The sequence below is a fragment of the Panthera uncia genome (genome assembly GCF_023721935.1).
Source record: "Panthera uncia isolate 11264 chromosome C1 unlocalized genomic scaffold, Puncia_PCG_1.0 HiC_scaffold_3, whole genome shotgun sequence".
Lineage (NCBI taxonomy): Eukaryota > Metazoa > Chordata > Mammalia > Carnivora > Felidae > Panthera > Panthera uncia.
In genome coordinates, this window is record NW_026057584.1 from 15,329,558 (window position 1) to 15,356,494 (window position 26,937).

General features: G+C 42.3%; 1 protein-coding gene across 5 annotated transcripts in view; it reads right to left on the bottom strand.

Annotated features, from left to right (window-relative positions):
* Positions 1–1,830: 1,830 nt before the first annotated feature.
* Positions 1,831–26,937, bottom strand: part of MOGAT1 (monoacylglycerol O-acyltransferase 1) — a 37,962-nt gene continuing 12,855 nt past the window's right edge. For 2 of the 5 annotated variants that reach the window (XM_049615847.1, XM_049615850.1), the window contains exons 2-6: positions 26,476–26,654; positions 25,932–26,136; positions 21,070–21,244; positions 20,030–20,229; positions 1,831–7,020 (exon numbers count right to left, since the gene is read on the bottom strand). In XM_049615847.1, coding sequence (XP_049471804.1) covers positions 6,866–7,020; positions 20,030–20,229; positions 21,070–21,244; positions 25,932–26,136; positions 26,476–26,654 — 914 coding nt within the window. In that variant the 3' untranslated portion in view covers positions 1,831–6,865. Of the gene's footprint in view, positions 7,021–9,797; positions 11,030–20,029; positions 20,230–21,069; positions 21,245–25,931; positions 26,137–26,475; positions 26,655–26,937 lie in introns of those variants that run through there. The other 3 variants (XM_049615851.1, XM_049615848.1, XM_049615849.1) reach the window with 2 other exon arrangements.

The window sequence follows — 26,937 nt, forward strand, 5'->3', positions numbered from 1 at the left end:
CAACAAACGTAAGATAGAAGACAGCCTTCCATTATTTTAGCATCACACATAAAATGTCAATGCCAGGCCAAACTAAAGATCAAATTGCCTTTCTCTCTAGAGTTTTTAGAGATGTTGCTGATGGACTGGAGAAGGCAGGGAAGGAGACATCAAACCGGAGACATTTCTTCTTAAATTTGGAACATGTGGCAATTTCATGACGAAAAATTTTAAAAGGTGCTTGCAAACACACATATACATATACACATGTGAGAAATAAAATGAACTTAAAAAAATACATGGTTGGGAGAAACGACCTTTCCCCCAACTAGTGCCCCATGCAGTCACAGCTACCAAAAAAAGAAAAAAAAAATCAAGCCTTTCAGCTACATAGGTGTTCTTAATATAACATTTTAAATGTTTAACTTGGACCACAAATATCGGTCCACTTAATGAAACTTTCTTCCTCTGTCCTGCTAATGCCGGCCACAACATTTTGCCATCTCACAATTGGTGCTCACGACTGTTCCAGTGCTGAGAATGGCCCCTGTGTCTATTGGGTCTATGTGTGGGTGGATCGTGGTGGGGGTGTGGGGGCGCGGCATTCAGAAACGTAGACGGCTTGCGAAAAGAATCGCTGGTAGAGGGACCCACCAAGAATCTTAGTAATCATGTCCCACCTTTTCCTTCCATAGGTGAAGAGTATAAGGTCACTTACCCAAAGTCACACAAGTTAGTGATGGGGATGGTGGACGCCCCAGGGCTCCTGAGCCCTACATCCAAAGCATGGGCTCTGGCCAGAGGACCCGGCATCCTATCTGAGCTCCACCTCCAACATGAGGGTTGCCTCAAGCAAAGTTCTTAGCCCCTCTTAACCCCAATTTGTTTATGGGATAAAAATAGTACTGATCTCACACGGCTATTTTAAGAGTTAAATGTCATAATGTACATAAACTCTCCTAGCTCTGTATCTGGTACATTGTAGGTGGTCGATAAATGTTGATGGGTTTTATATGACAATATTTATTATTAGCCACAGTATTAATAAAATACTGGGAAAAGTTAAAGTCAAGCAGTGTTTTTACACAATAATAAACCAGCATGTTCTTTATCCGATAAAATATTTTAAGAGTATTGAAAACACCTGTTTTGATAACACCGGAAACACCACCAGGTCTCAAAAATCAAGGCGAAAACTCTGTCATCCAAAATGCTGACATCAAAGGGAGGCGATTTTACTGCTGACACACACAAAAAAAGGAATTTAGTTTTTTGCTTCTTCCCTTATTTTGCCAAGCGGATGACCGACTCGTGTGTATAAAACAGCTTTATTGAGGTATAACTCACATATCGTAAAATCCACCCACTTGAAGAGAGGCGTATAGGAGTTTTTAGTGTATCTGCAGAGTTGTGCGGCCATCACCATGGTCGAATTTTAAAACATTTCATCACCCAAAAAGAAACCCCGTACCCATAGCAATGATTCCTTTGATTTGGAATCTATCAATTTTTCTACCAGTTTTTGAACATTTCTGTAACTAACAAGTTTCACTCTTATTTTGACCACGGCAGCTTCCTGTCTTGTTTCCTCTTCCTGTTCTCTGCTCTTATTTCATCCGGCACATCTGTGCTTTTCGTTCAGCTCTGCCCCTGCCTTCTGTTTTGTCTTGTCTCTCATGCAGGGCATCTAAAAGGCCGGGCTCTTCAGTATGAGAATCTGCAATGCTCACGATTCTGCTGCAGTTCCCTTGCCTGTATCCGCCCTCAAGTCCAAGTGAATTCAGCGTTGGCAAGGCGTGGAAAGAGAATCCATTCTACTCAGATAAAACACCACACCCACACATTTACAACTTGGGCATAAAACACATTTATTGGTCACAACTTTATCAACCAAGAGCTTTTAAAAAGCACACGGCAAACACGTACGGTGTAGAAAATCTAAAAGCCCACCATCTCCTATAAAGATTTTAACAAGGAATAAACTGTTATTTCACAGTTTTCAAGTGTGTAAAGGAGGAAATCTCTTAGAAAGATGTCTCCGATTTTTATTTAGGGAATTCAACTGTTTTGTAGAAACACCATGACTGAAGGTCACTGTGGTGCTGGAGAAACTTCCGTAGCAATTTATGTTTTACGTATACTACGAAAGGAGACCGTCATTTGAACTCTCTGCATGTCCGGAGGAACACAAATGACGATGGCAGAGGAAAAAGAAGTCTACAGAGAAGTGTGCATCTCCCACTAGATGTCATTACCATGACAGAACAGGCAGACACCCACCATAGAGACAGAGCCAGAGGGAGCCTTGGAGATCATTCACTCCTAACAGGAAGGAATGGGCCCAGGTCACCCCGCCAGTTAGTGGAGACCCAGAGGCTAAAGGGTTATTTGAAGTCAAAGTCTGGAAGGTAAAAAAAGAATAGCACAGTTGTGTTTGCTGGTTGTTTCCACGTGACCATTCCCCAGACTGGACAGATGGAATCCAACCAGGAAGCTCCACGTTGGTCTGGAAATAGACAGGGGGAGAATTGTACAGCCCTTGGGAATACAAGAAGGTCAGATTTATCTTTATTCTCAAGAGGGCCTAAGAAAATTCCTAATCAGAATCTAAGAGCCTTAAAAGAAAGAAAGAAAGAAAGAAAGAAAGAAAGAAAGAAAGAAAGAAAAGGCAGCTCTAACAACCCAGCTGGATGAAGCCACAGCCAGAACGGGCTTGGGGCTCTGAGGCTGTCACTGAGGTGACCACAGTCCTCTTCCACTTCTGCTCCGACCTGTCTTAATGGTCACAACATGACCAAGAGAGAGAATCCTTCGTGGGGTCTGTCACTCATCCTGGGCATAAAGCCCCTTGCCTTAGCCTGCTGCTCACTACCGAAGGCTCTTGTGGCTCAGCTTGTCGTTGAAAACTTGGATGTCACCCAGAGCACATCACCAAAATAGCTCTCGCAAAAAGGGAAAAATCAACAATGCGGTGTGCCAGTCTCACAAAAGAAACATGCTCTAGGTCCCAATAAGAAAGAGCTCGCTTCGGAGTGGCTAAATCCCTTGCTTTACGAGTATTTTTCATCCCAACTCTATGTTTTGACACCTCTGTTCTACAAGAGGGTGCACGGGTTTATTCATCAACAATGACGGACGAGTGCTACCTCCCGCTCCACCAGAGAAAAGTAACACGAACATGGTTCCAACACGCACGAAGCCACTGGGGTTCAGCTGCTTCATCTGTAGAAGGAACAACCCACGGACTGCAAAGCCCCTTCTAGCTCCAAAGCCTGGCTCCTATGACACAGGTGGCACCACAAGCATTCGAGAAAGTGCGGCCAGCCTGCTCTGTGGGCGCCAGGATCACGACACTCACAGGACACAGACTCTGCTACTCAGGAACCCATCATTCCATGAGTAAACTAGGGTTTGGGACAGACTTTCTCCTTCATATGCGGTATTAAGGCACTAAGCAATGGGTGTCTGGGAGGGATTAATGAACATTACTGACATATAAGGTGTTAGACAAATCCCTTGGTTTTTTTTAAATATAAAAAACTGCTTCTGTATTTGCCAGCCCAGAGAAACTGGAGCGAGTGATTGGCTATGTAGAAGTTGCCTTGTTTTTTTTCCTTTCATAAGATACACAAATTCTATTTGAGGTAACTCTCCCAGCCCCAGAAATAGACATCTCATCGCTTAGCTTAAAAAAATATATACAAATACAGTTTAAGAACTGGCTTATCCTTAGGCTACTGGGGAAAAAAACAAAAACAAAAACAATCAACAAATCCCATCAACACTGTTTCCTGTCAAAGGAAAAGGAGACAAATAGACCCCAAACTTGTTTTCAGATTTATCATGTACTTTGGCCATTTGTATCGTGGGTGAGGTAGTTTGGAAGAGATGTGAGGTTACATCTTCCTGTATTTCCCATGACCAAAGCATACCTTCTACTGAAAATAGGGATTTTACTTTTAATGCTATGCATATGGGGCACCTGGGCAACTCAGTCGGGTAAGCGTCTGACTTCAGCTCAGGTCATGATCTCACAGTTCCTGAGTTCAAGCCCCACGTGGGGCTCTGTGCTGACAGTTCGGAGCCTGGAGCCTGCTTCGGATTCTGTGTCTCCCTCTCTCTCTGCCCGTCCCCTGATTGCACTCTGTCTCTTTCTGTCTCTCAAAAATGAATAAACGTTAAAAAGTATTTTTTAAAAATGCTATGCATACAATAAAGGCTCACCCTTCATCCCTGAAGTATATATACTTTGATTGTTTCCAGGGTTCTAGTGAAGGGTTTTCATAAATCATGTAGCCTCCCTTGTCCTGGTTCCCCTTGGGACCCAGCAAAACTGGCTGGCCTTTCTAAGCACTGGAGCTGCAATCTTCAATGTGAGCATAACAGACTTAACCAGATCTAGATAATTTCAACAGTTCTAACCGTAAGACAAAGCAAATGACTCAGCCTGTGCCCAGTGTGCAAGAGAAACAGGACAAAGAAATGTCTAAGTCAAATAGCACAAACGTACATTTTCTCAAGGCAATTAGGTCAGTTTCTCTTACTGGGTCCTGGGGTTATCTTTGTTGTTGTTATTTTTTGCTTTGCTGTTTAAACATTAGGTACAGTTGCAGAGTAGACGAGAATCTTTAAAATAGAGGCACTCTGTGTCAAACCACATTAGTGAGTACAAGATATAGCCCACAATTGTGCTGTAGCAAAAGTTCGTGTCCAAACCTTCACTTGCAATCTGTAGGACTATATGGGGCTTACAACTATGCTTTGGGTTTATGAATGGACTTCTGGCTAGATTATGACCGAGAGAGAGAGAGAGAGAGAGAGAGAAAGAAAGAAAGAAAAGAAAGAGAGAGAAAGACAGAAAGAAAGAAAGAAAGAAAGAAAGAAAGAAAGAAAGAGATAAAACCCCTAAAATGTATCTAAAAATAAGATTTTATGGACGCCAGAATGGAAGTTTGCTGATGCCTAGGGTTTTAAAATGGCAAAATTCTAGCAAATTCGTCAGAGGGGAACTTTGCTCATTTTTCAGTGCCTTTGCTTTACTACCTATGGGCTTTAACTTTGCTTTATTAGATGATCCAGCTGATGTCAGGGTCAGCTTGGCCTCCCAGGACCAAGTATGAGATTAAAAGTCATAGTTTTGTGAAATCACAGAGACTTTAATGAACTTCTCTAAAGGGATGAAATTCACAGACTTTATAATAAAGGTCTCTAGTCATTGTGGCATTCTGAAAGACCGACCCATGACCAGCTGGGGTGTCATTTTCTGTAAATGGTGCTCCTTTTATACTTCGTTGGTGTTGAGTAATACCAAAAAGGATTTATAGTCGAGTTTTGTGCATCTGTTAAAAATAGGTTGTGCCCTATTCCCTGTTTTGACAAAAAATTGATCTAATTTCAAGGCCATGGGTCAGTGGACTCCTGGATTGTTCAACCAGTATGAAGCCAGAGGCATGTTCATTTTTTCCTGTGTGAAATGCTTTCCTAGTCAAGACATTACCCAGCATGATTTTGTTTGGCTGATGCTGAACTCAGTCCAGGCTCCAGCCCAGGCTTCATGTTTTAAAAATTAGAGGCCTGAAGATATATTACTAGTAAGTTAGAACAACTCCAAGAAGTTGCCCCCAAATACCCAGAGCACAAGGGGTAAAGAAGCAACATATAGCAACGGAGATCATTTGGAAACTAGACATCCTTCTCATTTATTTACCAAATACTTTACTTAACTTTTAGTGCCTAATGATCAGAAACCTCCTTTTCACTTGCATCTTATAAACTAGCCTGCGGTCTCGTCCATTACTGGCATGAGACAATCAGACCCCGCACATTCTCTCCTTCTGAAACTGGGTCTTTTCTTAAAATAGGTTCATCCTATGGTACAGCTTTAAAAACTCTTCACCTTGGTGGGCTCATCCGTAAATATATTCACTAAACAAGTACTTATTTTGTGCCCGGCCCAGGCACTAGGGAGGTATCAGTGAACAGGGGGCACAGGGTTGCCTCTCTTTCGGACCAGACAGTTGTAACTGGACACACGACAACCAGAGAGGGTGCTTTCTTTCATAGCTGGTCTTCCTCAAAGAGGCTATTTGGAAAGAAAATTCAAATCATTTCTACGACCATGAAAACCTTTCGGAATTTCAATGTTCTATAAAGCATGTGTCCCAAAAGACCTCCTTGTCCACAGCAAATGAGCATGCTCCGAAGCAAACGACAAGCATGAATGTTTCCAAGCATGAACAGAAATGAAGAGACACGCTCTCACCCACATGGGTTTTTCCAGATGGTAGATTCATCCTATTTCAAAGACCGCATAAAAATTCTGCACTATTGTATAAGAATGTGTTGGTTGACATGACCTAAAGGGATCAAATTATCTAAGCCTGAAAAGTAACATTATTCACCCAAAAATGGTCTGTTCAAGCAGAAAAAAAAAAAAAAAAAGATCTCCTCTAGCTCTGTATGGAAAATTATTTCACACATGGTCTCCTAACTGCTCCAGCTGTGGTAAACAACAGCTGTCGTACTTAGTGAAAACACTACCTTAAATTATTGTGATGTTTAGTAAAAGGGTCTAATTATTTTTTGAAGCCGTCCTATTTTTTTTTCTTGAGCACATGAATAATTCTAAACCTTTTCTTCACCTGCAAAATGACGGGCCCTTCCTAAACGAGGAGGATGATTAGAAGGGTCATAGTCTTCTCCACCCTTCTCCTGTAGTCACCTGCTGTATTTTTATTGCCCATGGACACTCACCAACATCTGTCACCATAAATAATATTTTCCAGTTGCACATTGGACTCCATAGCCAAAGAAGAAAATCCTTATTTAAAATATGTATTCTCCAATGGGATGTTCTCGCATCCTCTGGTGTGCCTTGCAAGCGTAGTTATTTAAAAATGAGAGTTTCGTGCTCTGGGATACCATACTTCCTCTTGTGCGCCTCAAATAATTTCTTTAGCTCCTCCATATAGGCGTGATGTAACTCCTCAATCTGTTCCGTGGTTGGGTGCAGAGTCTGATGAACGGGGATTGGACGGCCAACTACAAAAATAGAGAACGTATCAGACAGGAGAAACCAAAACCCCTCCGTCACAAACCGCTGCCTCTAAAGGACGGCTCTGGAAAGATCTGCCGATCAGAATCTGTCAGGCGCGCTCACTCCAATCCCTTGTTCGTTTTACTGGCTGCCTACGGTGGTCACACCATCCTATTCGATGACAAATAAAGAACTTTCCTTCTCAGCGATTGCTGGAGTGTTAAGTACCCTGGGGGTTTTGACTCTGAGTCAAATGAGCCACTGTGCTGACCACAGCTGTGAAGTAAGAGGACATAGCTGTGTGTGTATGTCACTAGCATTCTCCCTCTGGTACAGCTGACAGCCAGGCCACAGGACCCTATTGTGACCGATGGTGAAGTCTTGAGTCATGAGGCATCAGCTCTTTACTCTCTTTTTAATGTCATCCTAAAAAATCTGAAGAATGTATATCTTCAGAGCCAAGAATCTGTACTAGAAAACACACATCATCACAAGACTCTGTTTGTTAAGAGTAGAAAACAAAACCAACCCGAAGTCTCAGTAGAAAAATTATTAAATAAGCCACAGAACAGTCCCTCAACAGAATCCTAGGCAGCAATCTTTAAAAAAAATGAAATTATATGTGTATACACACACACACACACACACACACACACACTGAGGTCTAAAATGTATGAAGTGGGAAAAGAATTGTAAAATAATACAGTATGATCCCATTTATGAAAAAACATTTATATTTCCAGGTGTATTATAAGCTTTAGTGTATTAAAAAATCTAGGGGTGCCTGGTGGCTCAGTTGGTTAAGTGTCTGACTCTTGATTTTTGGCTCAGGTCATGAATTCAGTTTGTGGGTTCAAGCACCGCTTGGGATTCTCTCTCTCCCTCTCTCTCTGCCTCTCTAGTATTCTCTCTCTCTCTCTCTCTCTCAAAATAAATAAAAATAAACTTTAAAAGAGTCTAGAGAGAGAGACTGATAACCATTACCTCTAGGGAAGAAGGTAGAGATGGGGTAGTTTTCACTTTAACTGTATTGTAGGAATTTTCTACAATGAGAATGCAGTTGTTTTACCTGTAATTAAAAATGAACTAATTATTTTTTTAACCTGTCAACTTCTCTACATATTTCAAAAGGTGTCTAGAGTTGTCTCAGATTTTTAGAAACTACAAGATACACATGGCTTTGGCACCTGCTTTCCTGGGTCTTTCCCTGCTGCTCACTGCTCCCCCTGCTGGCCTAATGCAGCTTACTGATGCCAAGAGTTGAAAACCTACAGGATGTTCCGTGACCCGCGGCAAAGAGGTTCTTATTACCCGGGAGCAACTTGGCCATGAGGTCAAGTGGGGCCATGGGTAATAGAATGGAACTCAGAGGGGACACAGGAGGTTTCCTTTGGTCTACCCTAAGTCATTCCGTGGTACACCCAAGGTTCAAACCCATGTCAGTAACAGGTGGTGGGTGAGTTAAGAGAAAACCAAGCAAATGTTAAGTCACAGAGAAAGAAGGAAGTAATAAAATCAGTACAGGAGGTAAGGAGGCACAGAGGAGGTAGTGATACACACACACATAGGACAAAATGTATTATTAAGAAGATACCTCTATCACTTTATCTCTCTAGCTATCTACCTATCTACCTACCTACCAATCTATCCATCATCTATCTAATGATGCAATAAGGAGACATATATAGTAGATACGTATCATATCACCTTACTGCAGTATTAATATTCTTGCATTGCTAAGTTTTTAAGCAGATATAGCCTCAGGAATCTCACATACAGTTCTAATAGCCTGGATGTCAAATTTACATAGAGTAGACATCAGTCCTTTGTCATTCCACAAACTGGAACTCTCTTACCGTCGGTTGTGGTTGGAAATACGGCTGAGGAGAAGGCTAATGTGGGGTGGAAGAGGAGCTGGGGCTGCACAGAAAACACTAGACTACCAAGCGCACCGAGCTACCGAGTAACTTCCTCCCTGGCCGTAATTTTCACATGTATAGGATGAAAAAGTAGAACTCAATGATCTTGAAACTTCCTTCTAACTCTGACCTTTTTGTTTCAGGAAAAAATTGAGAAATCTGCAGGTGACTTGAGAATCTACTAGTTGTTGCCAATCTACTAGCAAATGTACGGTTTTATAGAAATAGCTTCTGTTAAGTGAAATTAATCCCAAGAGAGGTCAAGTACGTACGATTATTCGAGGTGGAAGTCGGGGGGCCGGGGACTTAGCAAGAGGCACAGGGATCTAAGAAGATGTTGTTCCCAGATTACTTTAAATAAAATTCATGAATTCTGGGGCACCCGGGTGGCTCAGTCGGTGAAGCGTCCAATGTCGGCTCAGGTCATGATCTCACGGTTCATGAGTTCAGGCCCCACATCAGGCTCTGCGCTGACAGCTCAGAGCCTGGAGCCTTCTTCGGATACTGTGTCTCCCTCCCTCTCTGCCCCACCCCTGCTTGCACTCTGTCTCTCTCTCTCTCTCAAAAATAAATAAACATTAAAAAAAAATTTAGGGGCACCTGGGTGGCTCAGTCGGTTGAGCATCCGACTTCAGCTCAGGTCATGATCTCACGGTTTATGAGTTCAGGCCCCGCATCAGGCTCTGTGCTGACAGCTCGGAGTCCGGAGCCTGCTTCAGATTCTGTGTCTCCCTCTCTCTCTCTCTGCCCCTCCCCCGCTCACAGCCTGTCTCTGTCTCTCAAAAATGGATAAAAATGTTAAAAAAAAAGTTTATAAAAAAATTTTTTTTAATTCATGAATTCTTGGCACCTGGGTGGCTCAATCAGTCGATTGAGCATCTGACTCTAGATTTTGGCTCAGGTCATGATCTCATGGTTGTAAGATCGAGCCCCGTGTCAGGGTCCGCACTGACAGCATGGAGCCTGCTTGGGACTCTCTCTCCTTCTCTTTTTGCCCCTCCCCCACTCTCTCTCAAAAATAAACAAACATTAAAAAAAAGACTCATGGATTCTGAATTATTAATCAAGTCTTATTTCCTACGAGTTTTCCTACAGATAATTTCAATCCTGTTCTTTTCTTATTCATGGTTGTTTGTATATTTCAGGTGGCTCTTCCAGAAAGCTCAAACATGCCCATAGATATTAAATTCATCATAAGACTTTCCCCTTTAAAGTGTGAGATGGACAGCTTCCTCCTTGCCTTTCTCTTGTTTATGTGTAGGGAAACTGAGGTACTGGAAATTTCAAAACTATATTAAAAAAAAACAACAAAACAGGAATTAAAAATATAAAGCTGGTGCCCCTGTCCCTCATTACAAAAATTGGACCGGGAAGCAAGAAATCTTTCTCAATTACTTTTTTTTTAAATTTTTTTAACGTTTATTTATTTTTGAGACAGAGAGAAAGCATGAATGGGGGAGGGTCAGAGAGAGACACACACACACAGAATCCGAAACAGGCTCCAGACTCTGAGCTGTCAGCACAGAGCCCAACGCGGGGCTCGAACTTGCGGACTGCAAAATCACGACCTGAAATGAAGTCGGACGCTCAACTGATTGAGCCACCAGGTGCCCCCTCTCAATTACTTCTTGAGGGGTAAAGACAGAGGTGACAAAACAAAACCATGCAAATCTGAGAAGAGTCCCCAGAGCCCCGGAAGACCAGAATCCTCGGTCTCCACAAAAAAGGAGATTTTTTTATCACTCAGAGGAAGAAAACAAAGTTAAGCCTATGTTAGCTGCAAACTGCCCTGTTACTCTCTTTTGACAACACAAAGGGGAAAAAAAAATGGCTGCTCTCAGACATGAAACTCCTTGCCCTGGAAAAAATCAGCCAACATCTCTCCTGGTGGTAGAGTCGGGAATCATAGCTCCTGTTCACGTTCTGGTGCTTTTTAGAGCTCGTGTGTTCCATTTCCCAGTCCCATCCAGCAATTGGAGCTGAGCTACACGCTCACAGCCTCACACAGCAAGCAGCCTTCCCTCGTTTCTATGGTGTCGTGTCGTATTGACCTCAGATGGGGAATGAGCAGCTTCACGAGCCGTTGCATAGGCAGCTGGAGAGGAGTTTGGAAATGGGCATTATTTTCTTTTCACTGAGACCAAGAGTAGGTCTTTGGCAACAAGAAATCTTTGCTGTTTTTCTTTAATTCTGAAAATTCCACAGAGTTGATCTCTCGACTGATCTCACACAGGAATTGCTCTTTCTCGGGCTGCTACACAGCTGGACCCTAGAGAAAGGCTAGGCTGTAAGCAGAGGGGGTTGGAAAGGGTCAAAATGTGGGTGCCCACGAAACCTGGGTTTATTGAAACTCTGGCTTATGGCGGAGGCTCAAATAATATGCCTGACGTGAGGAAAGAGCATGCGTGTGTGTGTGTGTGTGTGTGTGTGTGTGTGCTTCCATACACACACACACACACACACACACACACTCAAGAACATTCATTAAACACTTACTGTGTTACACTGGGCACCACACCAATCCCCTTAACATTATCTCTTTAAACCCCTACTTGACATTTAAATTTAAATTAGGCTCCCCTTCCTTTCTTTGTATTCCAGAGAATCCCTTATCGTGCTTTTTTTTTTTTTTCCCCCATCAGGATATACTCAGACATGAAACATAATCTACTACTTTTGTCAAGTGGGTTCAAACCAGTTTTATTTTATTAAAGTACATTCCTTTCCCCATCTATAGCAAGAATGATACAATAAGCACCTGAGTACTCTTCTTCTAGACTCACCAGCTTTGAACGTTTTGCGCACAAGCGCGGGTACCCACGTGTGCACACGCAGATATACATGTGTATTATTTTTATTTTTGTAGACCCATTTGAAAGTAAGTTGTAGACATCAGTGGTTCGATTGTATTATCGTCCCTAAACATTTGGCATGTGGTTCTTAAGTACAACAACACTGTCCTTCTTTTTTAATGTTTATTATTTATTTTTGAGAGAGAGGGAGAGAGTGAGCGGGAGGGGCAGAAAGAAAGAGGGAGACAGAGAATCCCAAAAAGGCTCTGTGCTGTCAGCACACAGCCTGATGCAGGGCTCGATCCCACAAACCGTGAGATCATAACCAGAGCTGAAATCAAGAGCCAGACGCTTCACAGACTGAACCACCCAGGCGCCTCAAGAACACTGTCCTTTTTATTTTATTTTCTTATTTTTTTTTAAGTTTATTTATTTTTGACACAGAGAGCAAGCATAAGCTAGGGAGGGGCAGAGAGAGGGAAGAGACACAGAATCCGAAGCAGACTCCAGTCTCCGAGCTGTCAGCACAGAGCCTGACGCGGAGCTTGAACTCACGAACCGTGAGACGATGACCTGGGCCGAAGTCGGACGCTTAACTGACTGGGCCACCCAGGCGCCCCAAGAACGCTGTCCTTTTAAAATACACCATTCTCATACCCAAGGCATCTAACCTCTACACAATTATTTTGTACTTAGTTTACATTCAAACTTGATAAATTGTCTCCATGATATCCTTACAGCTGATTGCCACCCCCTACCCCCCCACCAACCATCCATGACAGCTGCTGTGTCTTTGAGCACTCTCTCTTTTTGGTCTTTCAGGAAATTAATATTTTTGAAGAGTCTAGGCCAGTTGTTTAACACAATCTGAATGTCCCACAATCTCAATTTGTCAATTTCCTCATGATTTGATTTCGACGAACACTTCGGCAAGGACACTTACAAAGAGAGATGGAAACACGTTTAATAGCGCTCAACAGTCTGGACAGGAAGCCCCCCGGGCTGTACATCAGCCTGTACTCTCCTATTCTGGGGGTGCACAAAGTGCTTTCTCACGTACAATGTCATCTGATCCACAGAATAACCCTTGGAGAAGACAGGACAATTGTAACAGTTTCCTCTTTAGAGTTGTAAAATCTGAGGCTCAGGGAAGACAAATGAAACCACCTAAGTCCCTCTGAATCAGACCCCAAGGCCGTACGTATCACTTGCTTCTGTACGTGTGGCTGAGGCACGACAAATGGCTTCTTAATGTCCATTTTGGTTTCTTTGTGTGGCTGGGGCCTGCCATCACACTGGGCCCACAATGGAAAGAAGCAATTTCTTAATGGCAATGATTATATTTTTTTCATTTTTCCATAAATATAAAAGTGAAACAGCAATCCCTATCAAAAGAGCACCAGCATTCTTCAAAGAGCTAGAACAAACAATCCTAAAATTTGTATGGAACCAGGAAAGACCCCGAATAGCCAAAGCAATCTTGAAAAAGAAAACCGAAGCAGGAGGCATCACAATCCCAGACTTCAAGCTGTATTACAATGCTGTAATCATCAAGACAGTATGGTACTGGTACAAAAACAGACACTCAGATCAATGGAACAGAATAGAAAACCCAGAAATGGACCCACGAACATATGGCCAACCAATCTTTGACAAAGCAGGAAAGAATATCCAATGGAATAAAGACACTCTCTTCAGCAAGCGGTGCTGGGAAAACTGGACAGTGACGTGCAGAAAAATGAACCTGGACCACTTTCTTACATCATACACAAAAATAAACTCAAAATGGATGAAAGACCCAAACGTAAAACAAGAAGCCATCAAAATCCTAGAGGAGAAAGCAGGTAAAAACCCCTTTGACCTCAGCCACAGCAACTTCTTACTCAACACGTCTCTGGAGGCAAGGGAAGCCAGCAAAAATGAAGTATTGGGACCTCATCAAAATAAAAAGCTTCTGCACAGCTAAGGAAACAATCGGCAAAACTAAAAGGCAACCGACAGAATGGGAGAAGATATGTGCAAATGACGTATCAGATAAAGGGTTAGTATTCAAAATCTATAGAGAACTTATCAAACACAACACCCATAAAACAAACAATCCAGTGAAGAAATGGGCAAAAGACACGAATAGACACTTCTCCAAAGAAGACATCCAGATGTGAATAGACACACGAAAACATGCTCAACACCACTCATCACCAGGGAAAGAGAAGTCAAAAACCACAATGAGATACCACCTCACACCTATCAGAATGGCTAAAAATTAACAACTCAGGCAACTACAGATGTTGAGGAGGATGTGGAGAAAGGGGAACAGTTTTGCACTACTGGTGGGAATGCAAACTGGTGCAGCCACTCTGGAAAACATTATGGAGGCTCCTCAAAAAATTAAAAATAGAACTACCCTATGACCCAGCAATTGCACTCTGCTAGGTATTTATCCAAGGGATACAGGTGTGCTGTTTCAAAGGGGCACATGCACCGCAATGTTTATAGCAGTGCAAACGACAATAGCCAAAGTATGAAAAGAGCCCAAATGTCCATCGACGGATGAATGGATAAAGAAGATGTGGTGTATACATGCGCGCGCGCGCACACACACACACACACACACACACACACACACAAAATGGAGTATTACTCGGCAATCAAAAAGAATGAAATCTTGCCTTTTGCAACTATGTGGATGGAACTGGAGGGTATTATGCTAAGCGAGATGAGTAAGAGAGAGACAAATATCATATGACTTCAAAGTCCTCATATGAGGACTTGAAGATACTAAGCAGATGAACATAAGGGAAGGGAAGCAAAAATAATTTAAAACCAGGGAGGGGGACAAAACATAAGAGACTCTTAAATATAGAGAACAAACAGAGAGTTGCTGAAAGGGTTGTGGGAGGGGGGATGGGCTAAATGGGGAAGGGGCATTAAGGAATGTACTCCTGAAATCACTGTTGCACTATATACTAACTAATTTGGATGCAAATTTAAAAATTAATTAATTTTTAAAAAGTGAAACAAACACTTCTATCACATCCATAATAAAATTTAGGCTGAGGAATTAATAGAACCAGAAAGTCAGGGGAAGTTATGGGGCTGGACAAGATGGGAAGGGACCCTTTCCCATGACCCTTGCAAACACAGCTGATAAGCCTCTCTGGGTATCCAGAATTCAAATAATCTAACACTGGGAGGAAGGAGGACTTTTCCTTATGGTAAATGCCAACTAATTAATATGGAAGGAATACTAGAGCTGGAAAACCACCAGTTTGCAATCATGATTGCAATAATCGATTCAGGCAAGAATTATCAATGGATAGTAAAGCCACCAAGTAAAGTCTGATGAACAGGACAATTACAGTGTCTAAGTAACACCATCCCCAGGTTACTTGTTGATGAAAAGGAAAAAGTCTTTATATTTATAAATATAAATCTAAGATACATGATATATTTACGTATGTAAACATATAAAGGTTTCTGTAGACAAATCTCTGTAATTTATCTTTATGGTAGAGAAACCTGGCAAACACCCCACTCAAGTGATCAAAGTGAGTATCACCAACAGTGGGACAAACTGACATCAACAGCTTCCTGATACATGAGGTCCTGAGGAAGACGCACCAGCATTCCTGTGGAATTCTTGCCACAGACACGTAACTGGAATATAACCACGACGGACCATACCAACCCACAGTGAGGAACATTCTAGAAACCACTGGCCTATACTCCTCCAAATCGCTCATGTCATAAAGACAAAGGCAAGTTGAAAAATGATCCCAGCCTAAAGCAGGCTAAAGAGATGCGAAAATTCAATGCGACGTATGATTCTGTTTGGGGGAAAAGACACGTGACCCACCCCATTCCCCAAAAAGCACAGCTAACAAGGCAACGATTGTGGCCATTGGTGAAATTTGAAATATAGGCTGTACACTGGTTAACGGTCCTTGATCAACGTTCAATTTCCTAAACTGCACTGACATCAGAGAAGAGAATCATCTTGCTCTTAAGAGATACATAGAAGCAGATGTCATGATTTCAGCTCCTATCAGAAAGTTCAGTGCTGTATTAGACCATTAGAGAGAGAAGAACTGTAGCAAAATGTTACAAGTGTGGGAGAAAGGCACACAGGAGTTCATTTTACTACTCATGAAACTTTTCTGAACCTTTGAAAGTTTTCAACATAAACTTACAGAAATTAAAATCAACACATACAACGGTACGTGAAATTTCCCCCTTTAAATGGCAAGCCTCCCTTGTCTCTTGCTTTCTTGCCCAAACATGCAACTTCCCATCATACTACGCACATGGGCTCTACAACGTGAATTTAAAAGTAGCCTGCCTTGGGGTGCCTGGGTGGCTCAGTTGGTTGAGCGTCCGACTTCGGCTCAGGTCACGATCTCGCGGTCCATGAGTTTGAGCCCCGCGTCGGGCTCTGGGCTGATGGCTCAGAGGCTGGAGCCTGCTTCCGATTCTGTGTCTCCCTCTCTCTCTCTGCCCCTCCCCCGTTCATGCTTTGTCTCTCTCTGTCTCAAAAATAAATAAACGTTAAAAAAAATTTTTTTTTAAAGTAGCCTGCCTTAGGGGCGCCTGGGTGGCTCAGTCGGTTAAGCGGCCGACTTCGGCTCAGGTCATGATCTCGCGGTCTGTGAGTTCGAGCCCCGCGTCGGGCTCTGTGCTGACAGCTCAGAGCCTGGAGCCTGTTTCAGATTCTGTATCTCCCTCTCTCTGACCCTCCCCCGTTCATGCTCTGTCTCTCTCTGTCTCAAAAATAAATAAACGTTAAAAAAATTTTTTTTTAAGTAGCCTGCCTTAAAATTTTTAACGTCTACTTGTTAGGTATTTAAAAACTTAAGAAGTATCATCAGACAGGCATAACTGAAGAACGATTTGTTTACAAATGGGTCTTGAGCTCCTACTCTGTGGGCCCTGGGAATACAGCAGGGAACAGTAAGACAAAATCCCGGCGGGCCTCCTGGAGCTCTATACTGTGGAAAGAAACAATTCCCAGGAATTGCACTCCTTTACACATTGTTCTTAAAGTCGAAACTTCTTTCAATTATCCCTTCTGATTATGATGATGCACGCGATCGTTAAATCAGTTTCTCTCCATTTATGTAACGAATCACGACTTTGTGAACGCTTTATTGTATTTTGATAAACCAACAATAACATAAAATACGTAAATTGTATACTATTTTTGAAATGCATAAAGGAAATATATGGCAGCTTCTTATATTACTTTTTTCATTTTAATTCTAGTCCTGTGTAGCCTACACTGTAATATTAGTTAACCTACACTGTAATATCAGTTTCGGGTGTACAATATAGTGATTCAACACTTCCATATATCGCCCGGTGCTCATCGCAGCAAGTAAACTCCTTAATCCTCATCCCCTATTTCACTCATCCCACCACCAACTTCCCTTTCGTAAGCACTGAATGACCCTCAGCAAAGAGGAAAGAGGGTTTTGATGGAGGACACAGAGAAACCTGGTGGTTTAGCAAGGTTTGGTGTAAGAAGTGCACGGAAGGTAACTGTAACCTGATGATGGCACTTTGGGTTTAATGAGAACATATTTCTTCTAAAAGGACTTAATTAGTAGGATATTAGCAGACACAGCCTTGCAGTGTTAGTAATTCTCACTAGTATTAGAGAATCGTTGATGCTGAAATGAATGCTCTAACGTCGATGAGGAAGTGAAGCCCCACAGACGTGTGGACGTGTGTAGGATGGATAATCTGAGCATCTCCAGAACAGCTGTCAGTGAGAGAATTAAAGATGAAGTGATGATTGAGGATGAACTGAACTAATATTTACTGAGTCTTCATGATGCGAGGTAGAGTTAAGTTCACAAACTCTTTTATTTTAATCGCTTTTTTTTTTTTAAACGTTTGTTTATTTTTGAGAGGGAGAGAGAGCGCACATGAGCGGGACAGGGGCAGAGAGAGAGAGGGAGACACAGAATCCGAAGCGGGCTCCAGGCTCTGAGCGGCCAGCACAGAGCCCGACGCGAGGTTCGAACTCACGAGCGGTGAGATCACGACCTGAGCCAAAGTCAAATGCTTGACCGACTGAGCCACCCAGGTGCCCCATTTATTTTATTTTTTTTAAATATAAACTCTTAATTAAGTAGAAGGGGAGCAGAGAGATCAGAAAATAAGTTGCTGGTATGGATGCGACCTGATCTGCCTGGGCTCTGTCAGGGAGTCAGCAAAGAAACAACTCTGGGCTTGAAGTGCATTAATTTAAAATGGAAATGCACACGGCAACTTAGGTCTCTGTTGCAATATCACATTGCATTGGGTTGATACATAGCTCTGCTTTTGTCTAAGGAATTGTCCATATTCTATCCTTACTTGGGTTATTTCAAATAAAAGTCCTTAAATGCACATGGTCTGTGCGGGTCTGGTTCACTCAAATCAGGTGGGCCTCAGTCATCTGGCTGATGATAAAATCAATCTCGTGGCGGCTGAGGTGTTATGTAAATGTTCATATTTTCAGCTTCCTTTTTTAAAAGGTTTCAAATACTGGCAGGACACTGAAGATGCTAGAGACAAGACGTGGTATTTCCGATACAATTGTTTGGGAGGTAAGCAGAAAGGATGGACTGAAGCAAGTTTCCCTTATTCTAAATGTTACAGAGAAGCACATTAGACAGGCATGAGTGAAAAACCAGAGCTCTGGTTGCTAGTCTTAACAACGAGTTCAGATCTGGTCATTTCTATCTGACCCCTGACCAAATAATTATTTGTCAGCAGAGTTAAAACTAGGCTGTGTCAAGGGATAACCACTTAAAACTAAAGTTTAACCCCATTGGGTGATAACTGTAATCATTTAATCCAACAAAGTACACTTGGCTTTCAACACTGGCAACCTATTTCACGCGTGTATGAGTTACACTTAAACTTCAGTTCCTAAAAATAATGTCTTTCCATTTTCCTTATATCCCCCCAAATGCCAACTATAGTACTTTGCACATAAGGGACCAAACCCAGCATCAGGACATAGAAAAATCATGCTCTAAAACATGTTGATTACCTGCTTAAATATATATATATAAATATATATATTTATATATAATATATATTTGCAACCTATTTATATATATATACATATATATATATATTGTAACCTATTTATATATATTTATATATATAGCCAAAGAAATGTAACCAGCTTCTCTTGGAAAAAACACCAACGGCAAACTTATCTCTGTGTTACCATTACAGTAACTAATCAACAGTCTGCTAACGTTCCATGTGAGTTAAATACACAGTTAAAAATAGTGTCATGTGACTGCACGTGAGATGCAATGCTCTCAGAAACTGAAAGCGGTAAAATCCGGTTCTAAGGAAACAGACCTAAAAACATTTTGAATGGCATTTAATGGACTGTCTCTGGTGAAACTATTACTTCCAGTTTCAGATGAAGTATATACAGTTTGGTTAATTGTGCTACTAGGGTCTGGCTCTGCCCTTTCTCCTGCTGGGCGGTCCAGGTCACTTTCGATGTGAAGAGCTAATTACTCTGCTCCTCAGTCCTTCTGTCAATATGGTCTGTCACCCTCCTCCCCCATCTCAAGTCTCCCCAATATACAACTTTTTAAAAATAAGATCAGTCTATATTAGAATACATACAACTACAGTGAGTGGCCTCCCAAAATTGTTTTTGCTACAGACTGATGCCTATGTGAACTGAATATGATGAAGATATTCATTACACAGAAATCTGCATACATTAATAGACTGTGATGTAACGCATTCATCAAAGGACTGCTACGTTACGATCTGCTCGAGCAGAGAAATAGATTCATATTCAGTACTAGAAATTTTATGTCTAGGGGAGCCTGGGTGGCTCAGGCAGTTAAACGTCCGGCTCTTGATTTCGGCTCAGGTCACGATCTTGCGATTCGTAGGTTTGAGCCCTGCATCGGGCTGTGCACTGACAATACAAAGCCTGCTTGGGATTCTCTCTCTCCCTCTCAAAAATAAATAAATAAAAATTTAAAAAAAAAAAAAAAAGGAAAAAAGAAAGAAACTCTATGTCTAAATTGGATTCTCCCTGTAGTTCAATAGCAGTATTCTTGAAAGTATTCAATTCCCAAGTGAAAAATAGTGATTTCTTAGCTAAAGACGTATCATACATAAAGCTCAAATAACATCTATAGGATTCTTATTTTAGGAAGTTCTTACTTGAAGCCACTTCTCTTGCACTAACACCACAATCAATAACAGTAACGTGGCTCAAAGTAAGGTAATACTTTTATTTATTCTAACAAGCGTTTGGTCCTTGAGGTACATACCAACAGTGTGGATCGGTTTCCTGTATGGCATCAGGCCAAAATTGTATTGAAAAATCCCTCTGGCATGGAAAAGAGGCAAAGCAAACCCCATGATCTTCTGTAGCCTCTCTTGCACGGTTCGAAGCCATGAGCCTTCAGGGTTGTTAACTTGTTTAAACAGCTCATTTTCTCCAAAAGAAAACACTGGGACCAAGGAGGCGCTACAAATACAAAGGGGAAGAGTACAAATTTTCAATGGAAGGGATTTAAGTATTTTATTCTGTCCAGCTGGCTTTTGCAACCTATTCCTGACAATTTTTCAATGTTCCTCTGCCTCCCTATCCTGCTAATTTCATGTTCCACACCATGAAACTTACACTTGAAATCGTTTGAGAAGGGACTTCAGCAGCCTAGCAATTTACGGAAGTTTATTCGAGAGCCAATCAAGGCTCCAGGAAACTTCTTTTCCACCTATAGTTTGGGCTATGGTTCATTTGTTCATTTGACTGGAAATCTGTACCGTGAATATAAAATTTTGTACCTTTTTTGTTTGCTTTGCTTTGCAAGGTGAGTGTAGGTGCTGGATGCCGTGACACTGAACTACCTTACTGGGAAGGTTGTATTCCATTCCCCACGAACACCAACATCTACTTTTACTGTCAGGTTAACTAAGAGGAGGTCTTCCTTTAAGGACAAGAAACAATACTTTATTTCTCTGTGTTCATTTAATAATGTCTTAATTTCTAGGGGCACCAGGGTGGCTCAGTCGGTTGAGCGTCCGACTTCGGCTCAGGTCATGATCTCACAGTTCGTTGAGTTCGAGCCCCACGTTGGGCTTTGTGCTGACAGATCAGAGCTGGAGCCTGCTTCGGATTCTGTGTCACCCTCCCTCTCTCTCTCTCTCTCTCTCTCTCTCTCTCTCTCTCTCTCTCTCTTTCTGCCCCTCCCCCACTCACACCATGTCTGTTTCTCCAAAATTAATAAACGTTAAAAAAAAAATTTTTTTTTAAATAATGTCTTAACTTCTCTGACCCAGGTACCTGAAATGAGAAACTACTTACCCATGGGTCAAAGCAATTTTAACAAATCCTTTCCGCTGGCGGATGAACAGAGTGAATTTTCCAGGATGGGCATCCAGCGATTCTTCCGCGCCCCCAAGAACTATGACTGAAATGTTTCCGCCTCCCTCCTTGCTCAGCACATGGGACACACTCTTCTTAGAAACTGAGACTGGCCCTTAGTGAATAAAACAAAAAGGGTAAGTACTTATTGTGTTTTAAAAATGAAAGCATTTTGGGGCGCCTGGGTGGCTCAGTCGGTTGGGCGTCCGACTTCGGCTCAGGTCATGATCTCGCGGTCCGTGAGTTCGAGCCCCGCGTTGGGCTCTGTGCTGACGGCTCAGAGCCTGGAGCCTGTTTCGGATTCTGTGTCTCCCTCTCTCTCTGACCTTCCCCCATTCATGCTCTGTCTCTCTCTGTCTCAAAAATGAATAAACATTAAAAAAAAATTAAAAAAAAAATGAAAGCATTTTTATCATAATATTCTGTGACATCTGTGAACACTTAACAAAATTCCCTACCTTGCTTACATATGGAACAACTTGTAGTTTATAATTTTGACACAGCCAGATCTTAGGTAATGTATTCCATTAATTAGATCTAACGTTTTGGCAGGTGATGGGCTGTATCTTTAAAATGTCACTTGTTATCGGGACGCCTGGGTGGCTCAGTCAGTTAGGTATCTGATTCGGCTCAGGTCATGATCTCACCATTTGTGGGTTCGAGCCCTGTGTCGGGCTCTGTGCTGACAGCTCAGAGCCCGGAGCCTGCTTCGGATTCTGTGTCTCCCTCTCTCTCTGCCCCTCGCCCACTCACACTGTCTCTCAAAAACAAATAAACATTAAAATTTTATCAAAAAAATTATTTTAACATGTCACTTGTTAAATCTACCACTTATTTGGATAGGTTGTGCACTGCTCAATTCTATGGACTCTATTCATACTGCATTATAAGTAAAAGGGCCCCCTGCAATTGTTCAGTCATAACCTGCATGGCTGTATTTGGTGGCCTTGATCAGTAGCCTGCTGAATCCTGGCTCAGAACCAAAAAGCATATCCTTTTCAAGAGGCTGCAACAGATCTTCTGAACACACAAGGGCCTGTTGTCAGATATTCTACATGGATTCTTGTTTCCCAAACTTATGTTTATATTGTAAATGGTTTTAAAAATTCAGATGTTTAACAAAAAACCAGATCTTTACATGGTTCCAAAATGCCTAGTCTGACTTTGGTAAACTGTTTACTTAAGACCATGATATAATTGTTCGGTCTTTGTACCAGGCTTTCCCACATAAAAATAACTTTAAAGATTCCTTTTCAGATTTTGAATGTACTATGTCCTCTTGGAGGAAAACGTCATGAACTCTTACAGGAAAAGAAAAAAGAGGAAAACACAAGCCATTCATGACCTGTATTTCAGAGATAATTCCTTTTTAATGTCTTATTGTTTCCTCCCATTCTTGGCTTTATCCATTGTTTTTGGTCATAAAAGAATATGTCGGACACGTTTTATTATGACACAACACACCTCATCTCTCAAAGGAAAATTATATGCTTATTTTTCTGTAAGCTCCTAATACTGGGGGAATATAGAATAATGCAGGATTCTGAGTGACCAACCACTTTCTTAAGAGAAGAGGCAGGAGCCTGGGTGGCTCGGTCAGTTAAGCAAGCGTCCGACTCTTGATTTCAGCTCAGATCGTGATCTCACGGTTGTCGGATGGAGTCCCGTACCGGGCTCTGTGCTGAGCATAGAGCCTGCTTGGGACTCTCTCTCCCTCTATACCCCTCCCCCACTCGTGCTTGCTTGCTCTCTCTCTCAAAATAAATCAATCAATAAAGATTAAAAAAAGAGACAAAGAGAGAAGAGGCAGAGAGTGGTGGGTTAGAGGGCAAAGAACCCTGAGCCTCAATGGATTTGAACTTCCTCTGAGTTCAAGGCACGGCCATTCTGCCCCATGTGCCCTGAGTGGAAACTGGAGGCATCCTCCGGGCCTTTTAGATTTCCAGATACCGACTCTCCTCCGGGCACTTCTCAGTGTCCCTTTCTAGGCTCCCTTTACAGGATCTCTGTAACTGCTGCTATGTCTTAGGGCTCTAAGACCTGAATATTTGTATCCCTCCAAAATTTCTATAAACCCTAATCCCCAATAGAATGGTATTAAGAAGTAGGACCTCTGGAAAGAATAAAAGAATGAGGTCATGAGAATGCAGCCCCAAGATGAGAGCGGTGTTCTTATCAAAAGAGGAAGAGAGAGGGGTTATGTTATGTGAAGACATAAGATGGCTGGCTGTGTGCAAGCCAGCAATGGGGCTCTCACCAGACACTGGATCTGCCAGTGCCTTGATCTTGGACATCCAGCCTCCAGAACAGTGAACAATAAACGTCTATCATTTCAGCCACCCAGTCTATGGTATTTCGTTACAGCAGGTTGATCTACGACAGTCTCCTTCCTCGTTTCTAACACCTTTTAACGTTATCTACATACATGGATTCAACTACCACTTACAATTGCTGAGTTCTCCCAAACGTTATCTCCTGGGACATCTTCCTCCTGAGGCCCTACACCCACACTTCCAATGGCCCAGTGGACATTTCTACCTTGACAACTCAAAGACACCTCGGGTTCCATGTTGCCAAACCCAGTGCGCTGTATTCTTCCTCAAGGTTGTCCTTCTGGCAACATTTCCTCTCAGGGGGAATGGGCATCATCTATTCTGTCACCCAAGTCAAAAGTATAGGCTCCTCCCATGTATATTCCCCCTTCTTAGCAATCTTGTTGACACATCAGTCATTCCTTCATTCAGAACACGTACTGAGCACCTGCTACAAGGCAGAGACTGAGCTAGAGGCCGATGATATGATGACATATACATTGCTCACTACCTTCACGAGCCCGCAGCAATCAATAAGTCTTGGTGAATCTATCGGCTGCTTTTCCTACTGACCTCCTCTGTGTAGTATATAAGGCTGTTGTGAGCTGATCTCTGCTACCTGCCCAGCCTTACTCGGTACACAGGAAGGAACAGGAGTCTCGAAACACGGAATGTGTCCCGCCTGACACCTGGTAAGTACAGACTCATGAAAATGGACCAAGAGGAATGGTTTGGAGGCGGGACCTACAGGGACTTACAGCGACAGAAATCTATTGGGTAAGAGCAAAACAGGCACTGGTCAGCAAAGGACCTCTGAAACCCTACTGGTTCTTTATTACCGGGGGTTCAGTACACATGTCCGTCTGTCTCTCATGCCCAGACGGACGGCTGCCAAGGCAGGCACAGAGTAGAAGGGGCTGTCCTAGGAAGCCGGTTCCAGGAAAAATCAAGAACTCTCTAAACTTCAAGACAAGGACACCCTAGAGCTTCAAGTGTGGATATTTTTATTTAGCCTTTAGGAGATCTCAGGTCATAGGAAAAAGGAAAAGATCTCATAATGTCATAAGCCTGAGTGAAGAGACAAGTTTAATCTCAAATGCCGGTTCGAGTAAATGGCAGCGAGTGTGCGGGCACTACTTGGAGAAAGACTCTCAGGTTGATTATAGGTATCTGCCATGGCCACGGAGAGGGGTGTATCTACATCTCTCGTGCCATGAGTTGCCACACCTGCTCTCAGTTATGCCACTCAAACGCACTTGTGGCTTGGAACCGCAACTGTGTCCTGTAAATACATTTCTGTGCTTTTTTTTTTTTTGGCAATTCAAAAAATTTCCCTTTTTTTCCCTTTATAAAACGAACCCAATCAGTGTCTCCAAAACAGGGAAGAGATGGGATTTTTTTTTTTTTTTTTTTTGCCTCTATAGTAGTTTGGAGGTTTGGTGCGCCCTCTAGAGGCCAGATACAGTGGCAGCCCAGACTGAACAGAGAGCCCAGGGCTTTGCGGGTGAAGGTCCGTAGACAGAACCCAAAAACCCAGCCAGGGATCCTGATCCTCTGGTGCTTAGTGATTTCTTATCAGGTATATAATGACAACAGAGATTTGAGAAATTAATAGGACGTAATGAAAACCTGGAAGACCCTGGAAAATTCTGTCTCTGAATATGCCACTTATTGATCCTGAAATTATAAGTGTTCACATAGAGACTATCCGCTTTTCTATCTAAGAAATGCAAGACAGTAAAGTTAGCCTACACAGCGACCATAAACATAAAGCGCTTTGTGAGTTACTGCAGTTCATGTGGAGTGAATAAGCTGGTCCAGTCAGAAAACCAAACAAACTGAACCCTTCAAATTACAGTGAGAGCTGTAAACACAAGCTTAGCCTCTGTGCACATTAATATAGTGTGTCCAGCATTCCAGTTAAATTGTATTCTTGGAATTGGTAGAATGATGGTTTCATTAATCAAAGAGTTTTCCCCTAGTTCAGAGTAGCAGAGTAGAATGAACTCATTCCTGAGCCAGATGATATTTAATCCGGGAAGAAAAAGGCAGATTAAGTATGCTTGGTTTACATACCACCATTGCTTCAAGACATATTGGAGCACATTTTCCATCTCTAATGTTTATAAAAACATGCAAAGTGCCTCTCCAAAGGCACCGTCTATCACTTGTTTGACCCGAGATTCTTTCTTCCACATCTCAATACACAAAATGCACTCATCAATTTATTCATTGAATTAACATCTATTGAACTTTCCTATATCCCAGGCACGAGGCTAGACACTAGGTGTGTTAAAAAAGACACAGTCTGTGTCTTCCTGGGACTTTCAGTCCAGTGGCAAGAATCATCCAAGCAGCATGTGAAGTGTCAGAAAGGGAAAAAAGCAAAGGGTTTTACTACAAAACTGTAAACCTGTGTTTGGGAGGGAACATTCTGTGTGGTCCTGCCACCCTAGAACATGGTAGAAATAGTGATCTGCCTTCACTTACCACTACTCATCAGATATTCTCGAAAGAGAGGACACCGGAACCAAAATGGGAGCACGTGGAGATATGCAGTGAATCCAGGAAACAGCTGTTCGAAGTCCGAATAATTCGTACAAAAATTTCCAAAGGCTCCAGCAACGAGCACTCCATGGGGATGAAACCCAAATATGTAGTTGTGACTTGGATCCAAATCCCAAGTTTTGATGAGCTACAGTATGTATTGAGGTTAAAAAAAAAAAAAAAAAAAGTTCCCTGATCAGTTTCCAATAAGAAACAAAGAAACCCCCTCATGATTAGTTCCTCTGTCAAAAGGAAATAGAGAACATGACTCTCATGTAGTTCTCTGGGTTAGTGATGTTTCCCAATTTTTAAACTATTTCCTAAGCCCAGGGCCCCTCACACACAGCCTTCCAGATCCCGTTTAGTCTGGGCTGATCTGCTGGCTTTCTCCCTCTGAAAAGGGAAAAGCTTAAACTGTGTGTGATAAAAGCAAATTTCCATTCTTCTCCCAACTCAAAATAGTACTACACAAAACAATTCTACTCACATGAATCGGAAAATAGTCCTTAAAATACCTCCACACGGTCCAGCTTCTGACCCAGTTGGATCTCCTGCCCCCCTGCTCTGGGGTACGCCAGTCAAAGTAAAGCCATGTCATATAAGGGACATAGAGGAACCAATAGTTGTGTATGATCAGTATCACAATGATCCCAATGCACACCTGTGCTGTAAGAAAGGGAAAGACCTCAGGAGTCAGGGTCAGTTAGCATCTGCTCACTGTACCGTATCACCATCGGCCCACGGCAGGGGGATTGAACACACACAGAGTGTGTTAAACTGAGCCTCATTTCGGGGCGCCTACATGGCTCAGTCAGTTGAGCATCCAACCCTTGATTTCGGCTCAGGTCATGATCCCAGAATCATGGGATCGAGCCCTACATCGGGCTCTGCCTCTTTCCCCTGCTCACACGCACTCTCTCTCTAAAAAGACAAAAACAAAAACCAAAAA